This window comes from Corvus brachyrhynchos, unplaced genomic scaffold (genome assembly GCF_000691975.1).
Source record: "Corvus brachyrhynchos isolate BGI_N302 unplaced genomic scaffold, ASM69197v1 scaffold34, whole genome shotgun sequence".
Taxonomy (NCBI): Eukaryota; Metazoa; Chordata; class Aves; order Passeriformes; family Corvidae; genus Corvus; species Corvus brachyrhynchos.
Genome location: NW_008238126.1, coordinates 6,649,451 through 6,663,458, shown reverse-complemented (window position 1 = coordinate 6,663,458; position 14,008 = coordinate 6,649,451). Strand labels below are relative to the sequence as shown.

The window sequence follows — 14,008 nt, the reverse complement described above, 5'->3', positions numbered from 1 at the left end:
ACAGGAACTGCGAACAGCTGCAAAGGCGAACGGCTGGAAAGGACTTTTACCAACTTGACACAGCCCCATAAGCGCTTCAAAATGCAGAGGATGGTTCTTAACCCTCCAGCCTTGCCCTTCTATGTGTCTCCATCTCCTACTCACCGTCGATGCTTTTGAAGTCCAGCAGATAGCTGCGGTTGTCCACCTGGTAGAGCTGCAGGCTCATCTTCACGTAGTTGCCGGTCACGGGGTTCTTGCGGCGCACCCGCAGGTGGTAGGCGTTCACCACCTGCAACGGGAAGCCTGCCCTCAGCAGGGAGATTCCAGGCAGCAACAGGAACACTTCTTTTCTTATTTTTTTTTAAATATGAGCAAGACATCTTCTGGGAAAAACAGCTTCTCAAAAGGACAATGCCTGTAAGCTTAAGCAAATGGCTTCATTTCCTCCTATCTTTAAATATTCTTCTTAAGGCTCTGATTCACCAGCTGCTGGCAGAGGAAGCTGCAGTGACCCATCTGCCAGGCACAAAACTGATGTTTGCTCCTCCCTCACCAGCAGCCATGGCCATATGAGCCAAAAAATCCACTCGTGGACCCACATAGAAGGACAGCGTCCACGAAACCAGGGCAAGCTGGGCAGAGCAACCTCTTCCATCAGCACAGCTAAACTCAGTGTTTGTGGCTCACCCTCGAGCTGTGTATTTCCCCTTGCTGCCTCCCACCTGACAATCTGCTGCATCTCATTTACGATGAGATCTTTTCTCTGCACTATATTTATGAAGAAACTGCGTGGATGGGAGAGTTAATTCTGATGAAGAGTCACATCTGAAGTTATTTTAGGGTGGGAAAGACTATTGTGAAACCTCCTCGTACAAAATAAGCTCCACTGCCCACACAAAGATGTTGGGTTGAGTTGGTTTGTGAGGCTGTACCAGAAGTACAGCAGATTTGTTCACTCTCTGCAAAACCATGTAGGTAACAAATGTCTGGCTAGTGTGGGCAAATGCACCTGGCCATGGTCCATCTCCTGGCTGGTGCAGGGAAATCGGGTTTCTGGAAGCTACTTGGCTTTCAAGACATAATATTATCAAAAATAAGGCAGAGCCAGGAGGTTTTAGAAAAGCAGCACAGTGAAATTCACACAGTACAACCCCTGGGACCTGGAAGGAGGAGGGGAACTCCCCTGGTGATGAAGATCTGGGCTGAAATTCTCCTTACCTCACTCCCAATGCTCACATGACGCTGCTGCCACAAGTCAGGAGGCCACAAGTTAGGAGGGCTCACCTCAGGGCCTGCACCAGGATTTAGGGAGTCGGGCACGGCAGCAGAGATCCAGGGCTAACTTAGGGATTTATTATTCCAACTTTGAAAAAGACTGTGAATAAATGTTGCACAGCCCTGGAGAAATACCTGCAGTGAGTACTGTCAACTAAAACATCTGGGTTTAAATCAAGAAGCTGAGCCCTAAACTGAGGAAGCAATAAGTGTCTGAAAACACATCTGATCCACGAGCACTGCAGCATCTCCATCAAGGAGAAAGCCATCACACTCATGGTACAAATCCTGCTCTCAAGGCCCCCTGCCCCTCATCCGTGCATCCTTCAGGACAATGCATACTGTGCCATTTCAGCATTTCAGTCCTGACAGGACCAGGCAGAAATAATGAGAGTTCCTCTGCTCAGGAGCACTCGAGATGACCTCGCAAGGAATTAGCCACTAAAATTAGAAATGTGAACAGCTCCTCTTAACCCTGCAGCTAAACGAGGCAGAATCATCTTTCCAGCCAAAGGCTCGGAGCACTCAGAAAGAAACCCCTTATTTCACGCCATAAACAAACACCACAGACACCGAAGCACAGCTGGCACCTTAATTCAGAGTTTGCATTAACAAGGAATAGCAAGAGATGATGGCAAGGTGGGGGCACTTATCTGGAAACAGGTGAGGCTGAAACCACGCTTACAAACCTCCCTGACCTTACAGGGAAAAGGATGCTGGAAACCCACCCCAGAGCACCAGCACTCCCTACCTTCCACTCGAAGTCCAGCTGCTTCATAGCCCGGTACACCTCGGCCATAATGTCATAGGGTTTGCTCTGGCTGCGGATCCCCAGGTGCCACTTGGCCTTTTTGACAGTCAGGGGCTTTGGCTTGGTGGTGTTGAGGGCGTCCAAGGGACAGCGGGCTTTGGGGCTGTCGGCGATGAGCGGCGGCATCCGCTCGGGGTGCGGCTTCACGCCCGGAGGGATGTGCAGGGTGCTGTCGTCCATGAAGGAGCCGGTGGGGGGGCTGGAGGCCAGGTAGAACTCGCTGGCCTGGTTCATGATGCGGCGGTTGTCGATGACCAGGTGATAGGCCACGGCCAGCTGGTCCTGCGGGTCGCCGCTGTACAGGCTGTTCATCACCTCCGACTCCGTGCACTCGAACTTCTCGCACACCTCCCGCACCGCGTCGTCGTCGATGACCGTGGCGTCGTAGGAAGGGTCCTCTGGGAACAGGTAACTGGGCAGCTCCTCCTTGAACCACTCGTGTTCCCTGGGCAAGGCAGAGGGGAGCACCGTGAGCTCTGTGCGAGGCAAGGTGGGGAAACCACGAGCGGCCAAGAATAAAGCCCAGCTGATGAACTGGGAGCAAAGCCCAGCCCGGTACTGGGACAGTGATGACACTCTGCACACTGGGCTTGGAAGTAAGACCTCAGCACTTCCAAGATTTTCACACTTTGGGATTCCCATGGGCCTGATGGAGATCAGAACATCCAAGCTACCCAGGTACCCAATTCCCACCGATTTACAATGAGGTGAATCTTAAGTGTCTAAAACTCATACAGTGCCTTGTCTATAGGTTCTGTGTATTGACTGTAATCTCACCACATGTGCTGCTGCTCTAACATGTAATTAAATCCTCTAATCCTAAGGAATTAAGAAATTAAAAAGGAAGTTTGCATGGGTTTACTTGAAGGGTAAAGTTAAGGCTGTCCATTGAAAATGCATTAAAAACCTGAGAAGTCCTGGAAGTCCTAGTAATATTTATGTTTATGCTTAGCACACCAGCTAGATGGAATACATCCAATATTTACATATTAAATTAGAAATTCTTGGGTGTCTCCTCCTTTTCTATTGGATATACAGTAAGTACCATGATTACCCTCTTTATCTGGTACCCAGAGGGACGTGGTCTTGAAATAAAGTAATGAAAAAGGGCTGGTGGATATTAAGTTCTTAGGATTATTGGATGCTATAGCTCGTTTTGCTAAGTGCTGTTAAGAGATTTTTGAGGCTATTTTATAATGGAATAAAATAGAATTTTAAATAGGTATAAAATATATATAAAATCCTCATCCTGTTCATCATCACCATCATCATCCAGCCAGCACAGAAGAGCGCAGGGCTGCTCCTTGAATCACTTGGGACAAAAACCATCTGGATTAGCTGACTACTCCTGAGAACCACCCTGCCCACCTGCCAGCAGGTGACCCTCAGGACAGTCACCAGGACACCAGAGACCCCCACAGGCAGCCAGCCCACTCCAGCCCACCTGATGTCCTTGATGGTGGCTCGCTTGAGGGGGTCCACCTGCAGCATGTGCATGAGCAGCGTGGCCACGGAGCGGTTGAGGTATTCTGGGATGTAAAACACCCCGCCACGGATCTTCTTGAACAGGGTGGGGACGTGCTCATCATCAAAAGGCAGAGTGCCACACAGGAGGGCGTAGAGGATGACACCACAGCTCCAGATGTCCACCTCTGGGCCAGCATAGAGCCTGCACGAGGGCAAGGACAGGAGAAATGTGTCACCACCATCCTCTCCTCTGTCAGGGTGCAGTTGGGGGGACCCCCCTGCCAGCTCCACCAGGGGAAAAGCTCCAGCCCACAACAGGGATGCTCATGTGGTTCCCCTCAAACCAAATCTGCCTCAGCCAAAACTGCTCAGGGAAATGAATGGCAGAGCCAGCACTGGCTGCCCACACTCCTGTGTACAACCCTGCCTCCACCAAACTCTCCAAAAGGCCAAACCCAACATTTCCAAGAGCCCTGCCAGGCTGTTTGCTCCTCTGCCCCGAGGGCTCAGCCAGAAATTTCTGTTCACTGAATGAGGCAGATCAAACAGCAGCAGATACTCTGTCTCTGAGTGTTTATTTTTGGTCTGCTGGTATCTAAGTGCTCCTGCTTCTGACAAGCTGCCAAATGTGCTCTCTGCCATCACCAACCCAGGACACCCCAAATATACAGTTCTGCTGCTCCTTGTTTGGTGTGCTTATCTCTTTTTGCTACAACTGATGCTTCCCCAAAGATTTTGGGAGGCAACACTTCCCCTTGGGCTGTGAGGCCCTGCCAAAATACAGAGGTTGAAATGCAAACACAGAAGTCTCTTGGTGAAACCTCAGCATCCTGCACATGCTCCCCCTGAAAAGCATCACTGCAGACACATCAGTGTAGAAACCATGCTGGTCATGCACGTGGCCATTGTCTGAACACCCCCAAAACACTTGGTCTGCTTGTCCAAGGGTGAGGCTCTCCCTGCTGAGGCCAGGGACAGCAGCAAAGTCATTTTGGAAAGGCAGAGGATTAGCTGGATGCCCCCTGAGCCCTGCCTCCATGCCCAGCTCCCACAGATCAGAAGCCTGATTCTTTTGCTGATAACTGCACTGTGAGCAGTTTTTTTGACTTTTAAGTCCAAATGAGATGCACTTTCATGGCTCTGAAGCCTGAGCTGTCACACTCTACTGCTTCTGTGCTCTAGCAGGGAAGGCAGCAGGAGCCAGGAGTCAGCCCCCCCCTGCCCCACACACCCACCAGCAAGGCAGGGAGGGTGGATTGTGCCTGCCCCCCTCAAATGCAGCTCTCACACGCTGCTACAGTTCTGAGAAGAGGCCAGCTTGGCACATGGAGCAGGGGCATGAAACTCAGGCAGCCCTGAGACTGTAGGTGGGAGTGATGAGGGAGGGATGCAGCTGCAGCCAGTGAAAATGGGCAACATGGGGGCTCAGTTTTGGTTTTCCTGCTTACTTTTGTTGCTACTAAGCTGCACTGCCTGTACCCTTGGAACACTCGGACTAAATCCTTCTTGCTGGTCTGCCATGTGCCTTGTCTCCTACACAAACTGAAAAACATGTGTCTGGCCTTCACTGAAATGGAAATACTATGACTATTTTCTTGGAATCCCAGTAGTTTCTGGCTTTGTCCCCTTCTTGTCAATGAGGATTTACTTCATTTCACACACAGAGCTGTAGCCACAACAGGGTTTTTGGATGTTAGTCTAATTCCTAGGATGCTCTGCCAACACTTGCTCTGGTGTAAACAAGGATAAAATAACCATAATCACAGCAAACACATCCTGAACAAAATGTTCTATTTAAAAGCTACGCTTATAGGCAAAAAGACATTGGATTAGGAAAAATAAAGGAAGATTCAAAAAAAAAGGGGGCAGATAATGAGATGGGAAGTTTGAAGGACCATATAGAGGACCGAAAATTTGAAAACCTATATTTGCAATCCTTGCTAAGCTATTACAGAGAGAATTAGGGAAAAATGTACTTTCTATGTAATTTCTGTTCCTGACAGTAAAATATAGGAGGCAACACTTCTGTATCAACACGTGGAAGTCCAGTCCAACCTTGTGGAGTGTGTTCAACACTCCATGTGCTGTACAGATGTTTCATGCTGAGAGATGCAACCACACAGGAGGCTTGTCAATTCAACGAATCAGTTCAAAATAAAGCTCTGAATGTTGAACCTACTGCCATAGCCAAAACCCCAAGCCTAAGGAACCAGAAGACAAGTATTTTCAGTACAAGTGTTGTGAAGTAATTAAAGATCTTCCTGGTCCTTTTGTTAGTGAATGGTTTTCCTCATTAACACTGTGTTTTATATTGCAGGTGGGCAGGAGAGGAGGGGGTGGCCTGGAAAAGCCTTTCCACCTGGAACCTCACTATTTGCATCCAAAGAGTCATTTTCACCCTCTTTAATTAGCAATATAAACAGTCAACATCTGGTATTAATAATTCTTCCAATGTAAACACCTGTAGCAAAACACGGTTTGCTATTACAGCTACTGAGAAGTAAAATAACCAAGAAAACCTTCAGATCTTTGCCAACAGATTCACCCAAACATAAAATCCAGGTTGGAAGGATGCAGTTGCTTTTACTAGATGTGCAAAGCTGTTTCCAATACTAAGAACAAATTTAAAGCCCATGTGCTCACATAGAGTCTGATTAGAAATGGAATGTGTTACCTTCCAGAGATGACTTCAGGGGCTGCATAATTTGGGGAGCCACAGCTGGTGCGTAGAAATTCACCATCTGACATCATGTTGGACAGTCCTACAAAGAAAATGTTTATTACATACTGATTTTTGATTTGAAAGTCCAGCCATGGACTCTTCTGTGTCACACAGAGGAGAGGCAGGCAAGTGGAGTGGGATATTTGGAAGAGAACTGTTGATATAATTTAGATAGACCCCTCTGAGCTGATTTGAAAATTATTATTGTTGTTGTTATTATTATTGTTGTTGGGTTTTTTGTTGTTGTTGGGTTTGTTGTTGTTTGGTTGGGTTTTTTTCATACCCAACCAAGAAATATTCACTCCTGGCTAATTTTGCTCCTCCAAGTTGCAAATCCCAGAGCATGGAAGAAAAGAAACATAATTCATCCCAGAGCTCTTACTTCACATGGGAATTGGGTGGGGCTGTGACACGAGTAAGTCTTCAGAAGGATTTACATTGCTAGAAAGGACTCACCAGGACAGACTTGGTAGCCCGGGTATTTTAATGGATTTCAATCCATAATGCCACTTAAAGACTCCTGTTACTGCTTGTTGTAAAATGAACTGAGGCCAAGAGCACATGGCCAAACAGAGGGAGAACATGCACCAAAATAAACACACACAGCCAGCTCACCCCAAATTAGCTGCACCGAGTCTGCCTCAAAAATAAATGAGGTAAATTTTACGTCGGGTGATTACACTAAAACACAGCAGAGATTTACAAATTACTTCGCTGCTCCATTCTCAGTGCCAGCACAGAAGCAGCCTGCAACAAATAATCCCTGCTGCTGCAGGAAGGGCAGTGTCTGTAAGTGTGGGCTTTCCAGCTGGTGGTGGCTGGGGCAGCAGGCTCTGGGTTTTGCAGGGCGGCTCCACGGCCACGCTCCAGCGGCGCTGGCTGCGCCTCTGGAATGCTGCTGGGGTCACGTACCAAAATCAGCTATCTTTGCATTCATGTGTGCATCCAGCAGCACGTTCTCTGGCTTCAGGTCCCTGTGCACAACCATGTGCCTGTGGCAGTAATCCACCGCAGAGAGGATCTGCTGGAAAAGGCGTCGAGCTTCTGCCTCCTCCACCTGTGGGAACAGCAAAGAGAACAGCCCTGCAGGGTGGTGTGCATGCAGAGCTGGCGAGGGAAGGTTTGACTTAGCAAGGAGCTAAAAGCTTGCAGGGTGCAGAGAGAAGATCCCAGTGTGCCTGCGACCAGAAGCAGCAAATAAAGCAGATTTCTCACCCTTGCATTTAAAATGTGCCAGTGTTTGCAAATGATGCAGCCCAGAGATGAAAGGTGAGACCTCAATTCAGCTGAGCTGTCGACAAGTATTTAAAGGTGGCACCTATCAGACAATGGCCTGCTGTCCCAATGGGACTGGTACAGATCCAGAATGGACAAAACACCACAGAGGATGTTGCTGGGAGCAATTCCTCATGGACTTCCTCTGGAAGCAACAGGTGAAGCTGGAATACTGTGGTGATTTTAATTACCTGTATAGCTGTAAGGTTGTATGAGCCATATTAGAGAAACTATATTTAAAATTACTATTTTTAGTGACGAATTCCAAAAGTCTCTCTTCATGAAAAACTGAGTTTATAAATGCAGAGGGTCAGAAAGGATCCAAATCAGTCTCTGAAAAGATCTAGATGGCTAAAATGTGTGAGAAATCAGAACATAGAAAAGAAAATTGAGTCAGCTCCATCGACCATGGCACTACTCTAACGCAATTTACTGTAAATGTATTGATTTTGTAGCACAGAGAGGGAACATGTGATGGGCTGATCCTTCACCTGAACCCTTATTATGGATGTCCACTTTGGCCCATTTTTACCTCCTTGCCTGCAACTCCTCCATGGGGCAGACATCAGTGATTTTCTTTGTAACCAAAATCTCCCATTTCACAGGCTCAACCCACACCTCAGGTGATCTATACCCAGAGGGACTGCTGGCATTTGACAATGTTGCTCAGATAAGCCACATCCTTGAAAAGTCTTCAAAGAACCTGATGTGGAGCCAAGGGGGGGTCTGGGAGAGTTGAATGACTGGGGCAGAGCCCACACTGAGTGGTCTTCCCCTCCCATACCATAAATCTGCTGCCGAAACATGGGGCTTTTGACAGGCCACCCATCACTAAAAATCACAAAAATAAGCCAGTCTTCCAAATATTTGCCCTAAGCAACACATTACCTTGGATATTTTGGTTTGGGGATATGCCTGAGAACGTTGCTAAAAATCACACACAAGTTTCGTGCGAGCCAGGACGAGACACCCCAGATGGGGTTGCTGTGAAGCAACTTCTATTTTGGGCCTTAACCTTAACTGTGCTCCCTTGAGCAGTCATTTTGCTCCTGAACACCATCCTCTTCCCACACAAGTGTCTGGGCTGACTTGGGACTGGCACTTACACGTCCGTGCTTACAGATGTAATCAAACAGTTCCCCGCCGGACACGTACTCCATGACCATGAAGAAGTCTGTTGGTGTGCTGATGACCTGGTACCTTCAAAAAACACAAGCAGATTTAGAAAAAAAACCTAATTAAGAACAGGGAAAGGCTTTTAAACAGATTGTTAACTCCACATCAGTGCTACAAACAAGAATTTGTTTGGATCTTGCATTTGTAACTGCTTTCCACTTCTGAAAAGCTGTCTCTTGTTTCCAGTATAATCTTTCACTTGTCTGTGAAAGGACCTCTCTTCCAGACCTGTGATCTTCCTTCAGCCTATTAAATAATCCTCTGAAATATCTGCCAGGCAATCTTATCACATTTAGGACTGCCCTGACTTTCAAATTTCCATTTTGGGTAAAATCTGCAACAACAGCTTTAGAAATGAATGCTTGGTTAGCTGGGGGCAAGGAGAGGATCCATCTGGTTTCCCTCAGTCAAGAAAAAAGAAGATGAAGAACTCTAGGCACTAGAGAGAGCTTCTTCTGGATAGGTACAGAAACAAAAAGGATGCCACTCCCTCCAAAATTATTTTTCAAATATTAAAACCCTCTGTGTTCTAGAATGGGGAGAAAAAACCCCCAGAGTATCACCTTCAACTTGCAGATTTATTCTCCATTTTCTTTCAAAATGATCCCTGACTGCTGCAAAGGCATTTCAGTGTCCCAGCTGGAATAAACTGCCAGTGATCAGCTGAGGTCAATGCAGCCCCAGGAACTCACAGCAGCACCAGCTGGGACCTCCCTCACTTTTATTACAGATTCATTGTTTTGTTGTTGTTTGCTTCTTCTTTTTTTTTTTTTCCTTTCTTTTGCAGATGAATTTCTTGAATTTTTACAGCTGGGTTGTAATTTGAAACAAAGAGATTTCAGCAATTTTCAGAGGTTGGCAAGGGAACGTGGGATAGTCCCATAAAGACCAATAGCATCAACCTCAATTTTCTGAAGAGCTTTGAACCCAGACATTGAAGTTACAGTTAATTGCCCCAATATTTCTTTTACATACATTTAAAAACTTATTGAAAGAGGTTTGTGTGCCCCAGTCTTCTCACATCTTTATCACAGTATTTCATGAGTGCAACATGTACCATAGGACACAGGTATTGTCAAACTGGATTTAATTTTAATTGCTTTGACAAATGTGTGAACAGGATTTGACTTGCAGGATGCTGGGCACACAGCTGAGGAGCCTTGCTGGTGCTTTTTTCATGAAATAATACCAATCTGTTCTCCAATAAATCCATGGAACTGTGAAGTTACTCTAAAGTCAACAGCTGCTGCATGGTTAGTTATTTAACTGGAGAGAGAATTTGTTTTCCCTTGCCTCTAAGTCCCAGGTATTTGCTATATCTCATGCCAGCTTTAAGGCTGACCTAAATGTCAACTTACCCTTGCAGTTACCATTCAACAGCTTTCTTTTATAGGAATGCCAAAGATATTATCGAGTGCCTCATTAATGTGGGCTGGCTGCACAAACTGGGGATTGAGCAGGAATCCCAGAGGCTGCAGTGCAGGTGCTGATTTACGACCCAAACTCAGGTTCATCAAAGTGGCAACTTTGAAAACTTATGTCTGAATAATAAATTTCAAAAAAAAAAATGTTCTTTTAAGCTCTGGATAATCAGTGCATTAAAACATAAATCCTATTGACTGGAGGCCAAGGTTTCACTCTCAGAGCCTGACCATGCTGCAATTCATGGAATCACAGAATGGTTTGGGTTGGATGGGACATTAAAGCCCATCCAGTTCCACCCCCTGCCATGGACAGGGACACCTTCCACTATCCCAGGTTGCTCCAAGCCCCATCCACCCTGGCCTGGGACACTTCCAAGGATGGGGAAGCCACAGCTTCTCTGGGCAACCTGTGCCAGTGGATGTTCCAACACAAAAAATCTTGGCTAAACACATTTTTTACTGCTCTAATCCATCTCCTGCAACCCCGTTAAGTGTGTATGAGAGGTCTTTGTGCACAGAGGAGCAGCTGAACACGTGGCAGGGAGGGTACTCACAGTTTGATAATGTGAGGGTGCCGGAAGAGTTTCAGGTTTTGAATTTCTCGTTTGATCTTCCCCACCACATCCAGGCTGCGGATTTTCTGCCTGTTCAGTATTTTTACTGCTACTTTGTGCCCCGTCAGCTGGTGTTCACCAACTATTAGAGAGACAGAGAGAGAGAGAGAACATTGCAAAGTCACTAAACAGTGCAGCAGGATTCACTCAAGCAGTGTAGGACACTATAAGCAAAAAGCCACTTCTGAAGGGAAAAAAGCAAAAGATGGCGGTGTGAAATATTTTTAAATTTTTTTCTCTTCACTGTTTTCCCAGAGGAGTCATAGAGGCAGAAGAGAGGGGACTTATCTGCCAAAACCACTCCACTAAATAAAACAAAGTGAGTTGCTGGAGGAGGTCGTACCCCAAGCTAATTTGCAAGGATTTATAGCATGTAAAAACTAGATTAATCAGAAACAGACATATTTAAATGGCAGAGGAGAATCTCCACCATAACACACTGGTTGACAAAATTCCCCATAAATCCAGTCTTAAAACTGGACCATCACACTTCTTTTTTTAAAAAATGGTATAAGGATCTTCCCTGCCCAAAATAGGACTGCAGGATTTGCATTACTAAAATGAATGTCTATTTATACTCCCTCCAGCGTGCTTCTTGCTTTGATGACAAGCAGCAGGAACACTGCTGGACTGCAGGAGCAAATTCTGCTTTTAGCAAAGATACAAACTTCAATACGAGGTGTTTTTTTTAAATGCACTTGGTGCATTGAGATGCTGATGTTTGTCTCCTGTGTTCAGGGAAAAACCCATAACCACAAACTGGGAGCAGCCCCACTGCCACTGGGGGAATTGCACTTAATGATGTGAAACGAATCCAGCGTGGGGCTCCATTTGTTATCAATAAACAGACCACGCAAAAAATAAAAAGCTCCCAGGAAGTAAGATTTGTATTGAAGTTGAGAGCAGAAACTGCTTGAAAATGGGGTGTTTATATCCAAAAATGTTCTCAGACCATGAGCTGCCCCTTCTCAGCGTTTCCTAATGGGATATTCAACAGGGTGACACACAGATGGGTTCCTAAAGCCTGCACAGGAAAACCTGCTTGCATTAAATATTTGTGCTCTCTAATTAGGAACGTCGCCCTTCCAGTACTAACACACGGTGCAAGGAGTTAATTACTGCGAGCAAACCCTGTTATTACATTATTAGAGCCTGTAATTTGGGCAGCCCTAATGAGCTGATCAGAAGCACCCAGGGTAAGCAGGAGGCGTGAGAAGGGCAGGGCAGCAGCACTCAGGGCACGCCAGGTCACTATTATTAGCCACCAGATAAGACCTGCCAGAGATTCTTTCCTCAATAAGAGCATCCTAAAAATAAAACACTTTACTGCCCTTGAAAATTAAAGCACCACTTTGCATGTCCATTTTATTCCTCGTAATACTTAAAACTACTGGATGATGGAATGAAAATAAACTCAGCTTTGCAGCAGAGATGCAATTTAGGGATTAACTGAGGGCAGGAGGAGGCAGATAATTCCCCTTGTGCAGTGCAAGGAGAGTGCTGTAAATCATCCTGGGAGGCATTTTCCCTGGTGAATCCTTGGGGAGAGGAGAGCAGGGCAGTGCTGCAGGGAGGTAAAGCGAAGTTTTTTCATTGAACTAGGAGTGATTTCTGCCACCCTTTGTTTCAGGACAACACTTTCTGGCCTTGCCTCAGCATATGCTTTGAAAAATTTTTATTATACACTTGGGGGGAAAAAAAAGGGCCATGCCCAGAATGAATAATTATTGTTTTTAATACTGTTGCCAAATAGTTCATCCCCTTTCCCATCCGTGACAAACAATGTGTAACTCTGCAAAGGTTTCCTAGCACAAACACATTAATAATTAAAAATAAACAGCCTATTTTGTAATCCATCTTCTGCTTACAGTAAGCATTAGATACAGAGATATTATTGTTTCTGTCCCCAGTGACTTGTTAAGCCTCCTTGAACTCGGTGAGAGAGAGACAAAGAGGGAACAAAATTTTATATGTGGTGGGAGACTTTTAAGCCTTTGAGGGCTCTCTGTAGCTGCAGGCATTTTGACATGGGCAGTAAGGACAACCCTCCCTCTGCTCACAGAGTCACCATCTCTGACCCCCCAGGATCATCCCAGAAGTGAGGGGCAGGTCCCACGTCTCCCATAGGTATGGACGAGGATCCTCACCCCAAGGGTGGGCAGTGGTGGCCTTGCCTGGTGGTGAGGACACCTCCTCCTTCCTTCTCAGGTTAAAAAAGTAGAAAGGAGACACTTCTCATTTACTTACTTTTATAAAAGGAAAAAAAAAAAAAGAGGAAGAATAATGATTCTAGCACCCTGAGCACAGATAACAATTAAAACCCCGTGACAGCATGGGTTTTTTACCTCACTTTCTTTATCCTACCAGCTCAGGCAGCACAAGCAGTTAACACTTTTGCAAATGCTTCAGGGCAATGTAGAAGCTTATGGAGGGGAGAGGAAACTCCTTTCCTATCAGCTCTGCTGGCCCTTATCTCAGCCCAAAGTTAAAAATGAAATCCATCCAAAGCATATATTTAGCAATGCTGTATTAAAGCTGCCCTGGTGGCACTCGCCTTTCCCTCTCCTTCATCTGCTCAGTCTCCTTTGGTTCCTCCTCCCTCTGACACAAAGTTTGCCTTTCAGCAGCAATGCCACAGTGCCTGGGAAAAATGGGATCTGATCCCGACTGGAGCCTGTGGAGGTGCCACCACAACCAACATAAACACAACCCAAGCACTGAGGGACCACAGATCGGTCACTTTGGTGGGAAAGAAGCCACCAAGGCCCCCAGGGATGCCATGGGTGGCATCACATGGAAAAAAATATTGAGGTTACTCTGCTGGATTTTGACTGAAGCTCTCCAGGCTGCACCCACTGTGAACCTAGCTGTGTGAGGGCTGTGGTCACAGGAGAGCTTTTGGGGACCCACAGGGTGGGACATGCCCATGGAAAACACAATCTGTCTAATCTGTTCTTACCAGCCCTCAGGGAAGAACATGCCACCTCCTTCCTCCAAGGCTCTGCTAAACTCCAAATCCAAGATCTTCTCCACAGTTCTATTTCCGCAAATTATTCTTACCTTTGGCCTGGGGGACAGGGAAAATAACTATATTTGGTAAAAATGCTGTGTGGTAACTTCAAGCCTTGACATGACACCTCCTATCCATCTACCACATCAGCTCCTGCCACCTTCCTCTCTTCCAACAGATGCTGTGTCCTCATCACCATTTCCAGATGGGATTTCAGCACTATCACCAAAATCCTGCCCTCATCTGCCAGCC

At 46.3% G+C, this 14,008-nt stretch overlaps 1 protein-coding gene across 1 annotated transcript in view; it reads right to left on the bottom strand.

Annotated features, from left to right (window-relative positions):
* PRKAA2 (protein kinase AMP-activated catalytic subunit alpha 2) overlaps window positions 1-13,796 on the bottom strand; it is a gene marked incomplete at its 5' end in the record, with an annotated part of 19,559 nt that extends 5,763 nt beyond the window's left edge. The window contains 8 exons of the mRNA XM_017733543.1: window positions 141-271; window positions 2,009-2,513; window positions 3,513-3,737; window positions 6,210-6,297; window positions 7,170-7,314; window positions 8,639-8,732; window positions 10,687-10,828; window positions 13,706-13,796. Coding sequence (XP_017589032.1) covers window positions 141-271; window positions 2,009-2,513; window positions 3,513-3,737; window positions 6,210-6,297; window positions 7,170-7,314; window positions 8,639-8,732; window positions 10,687-10,828; window positions 13,706-13,796 — 1,421 coding nt within the window. The remainder of the gene's footprint in view (window positions 1-140; window positions 272-2,008; window positions 2,514-3,512; window positions 3,738-6,209; window positions 6,298-7,169; window positions 7,315-8,638; window positions 8,733-10,686; window positions 10,829-13,705) is intronic.
* Between the last annotated feature and the right edge of the window lie 212 nt (window positions 13,797-14,008).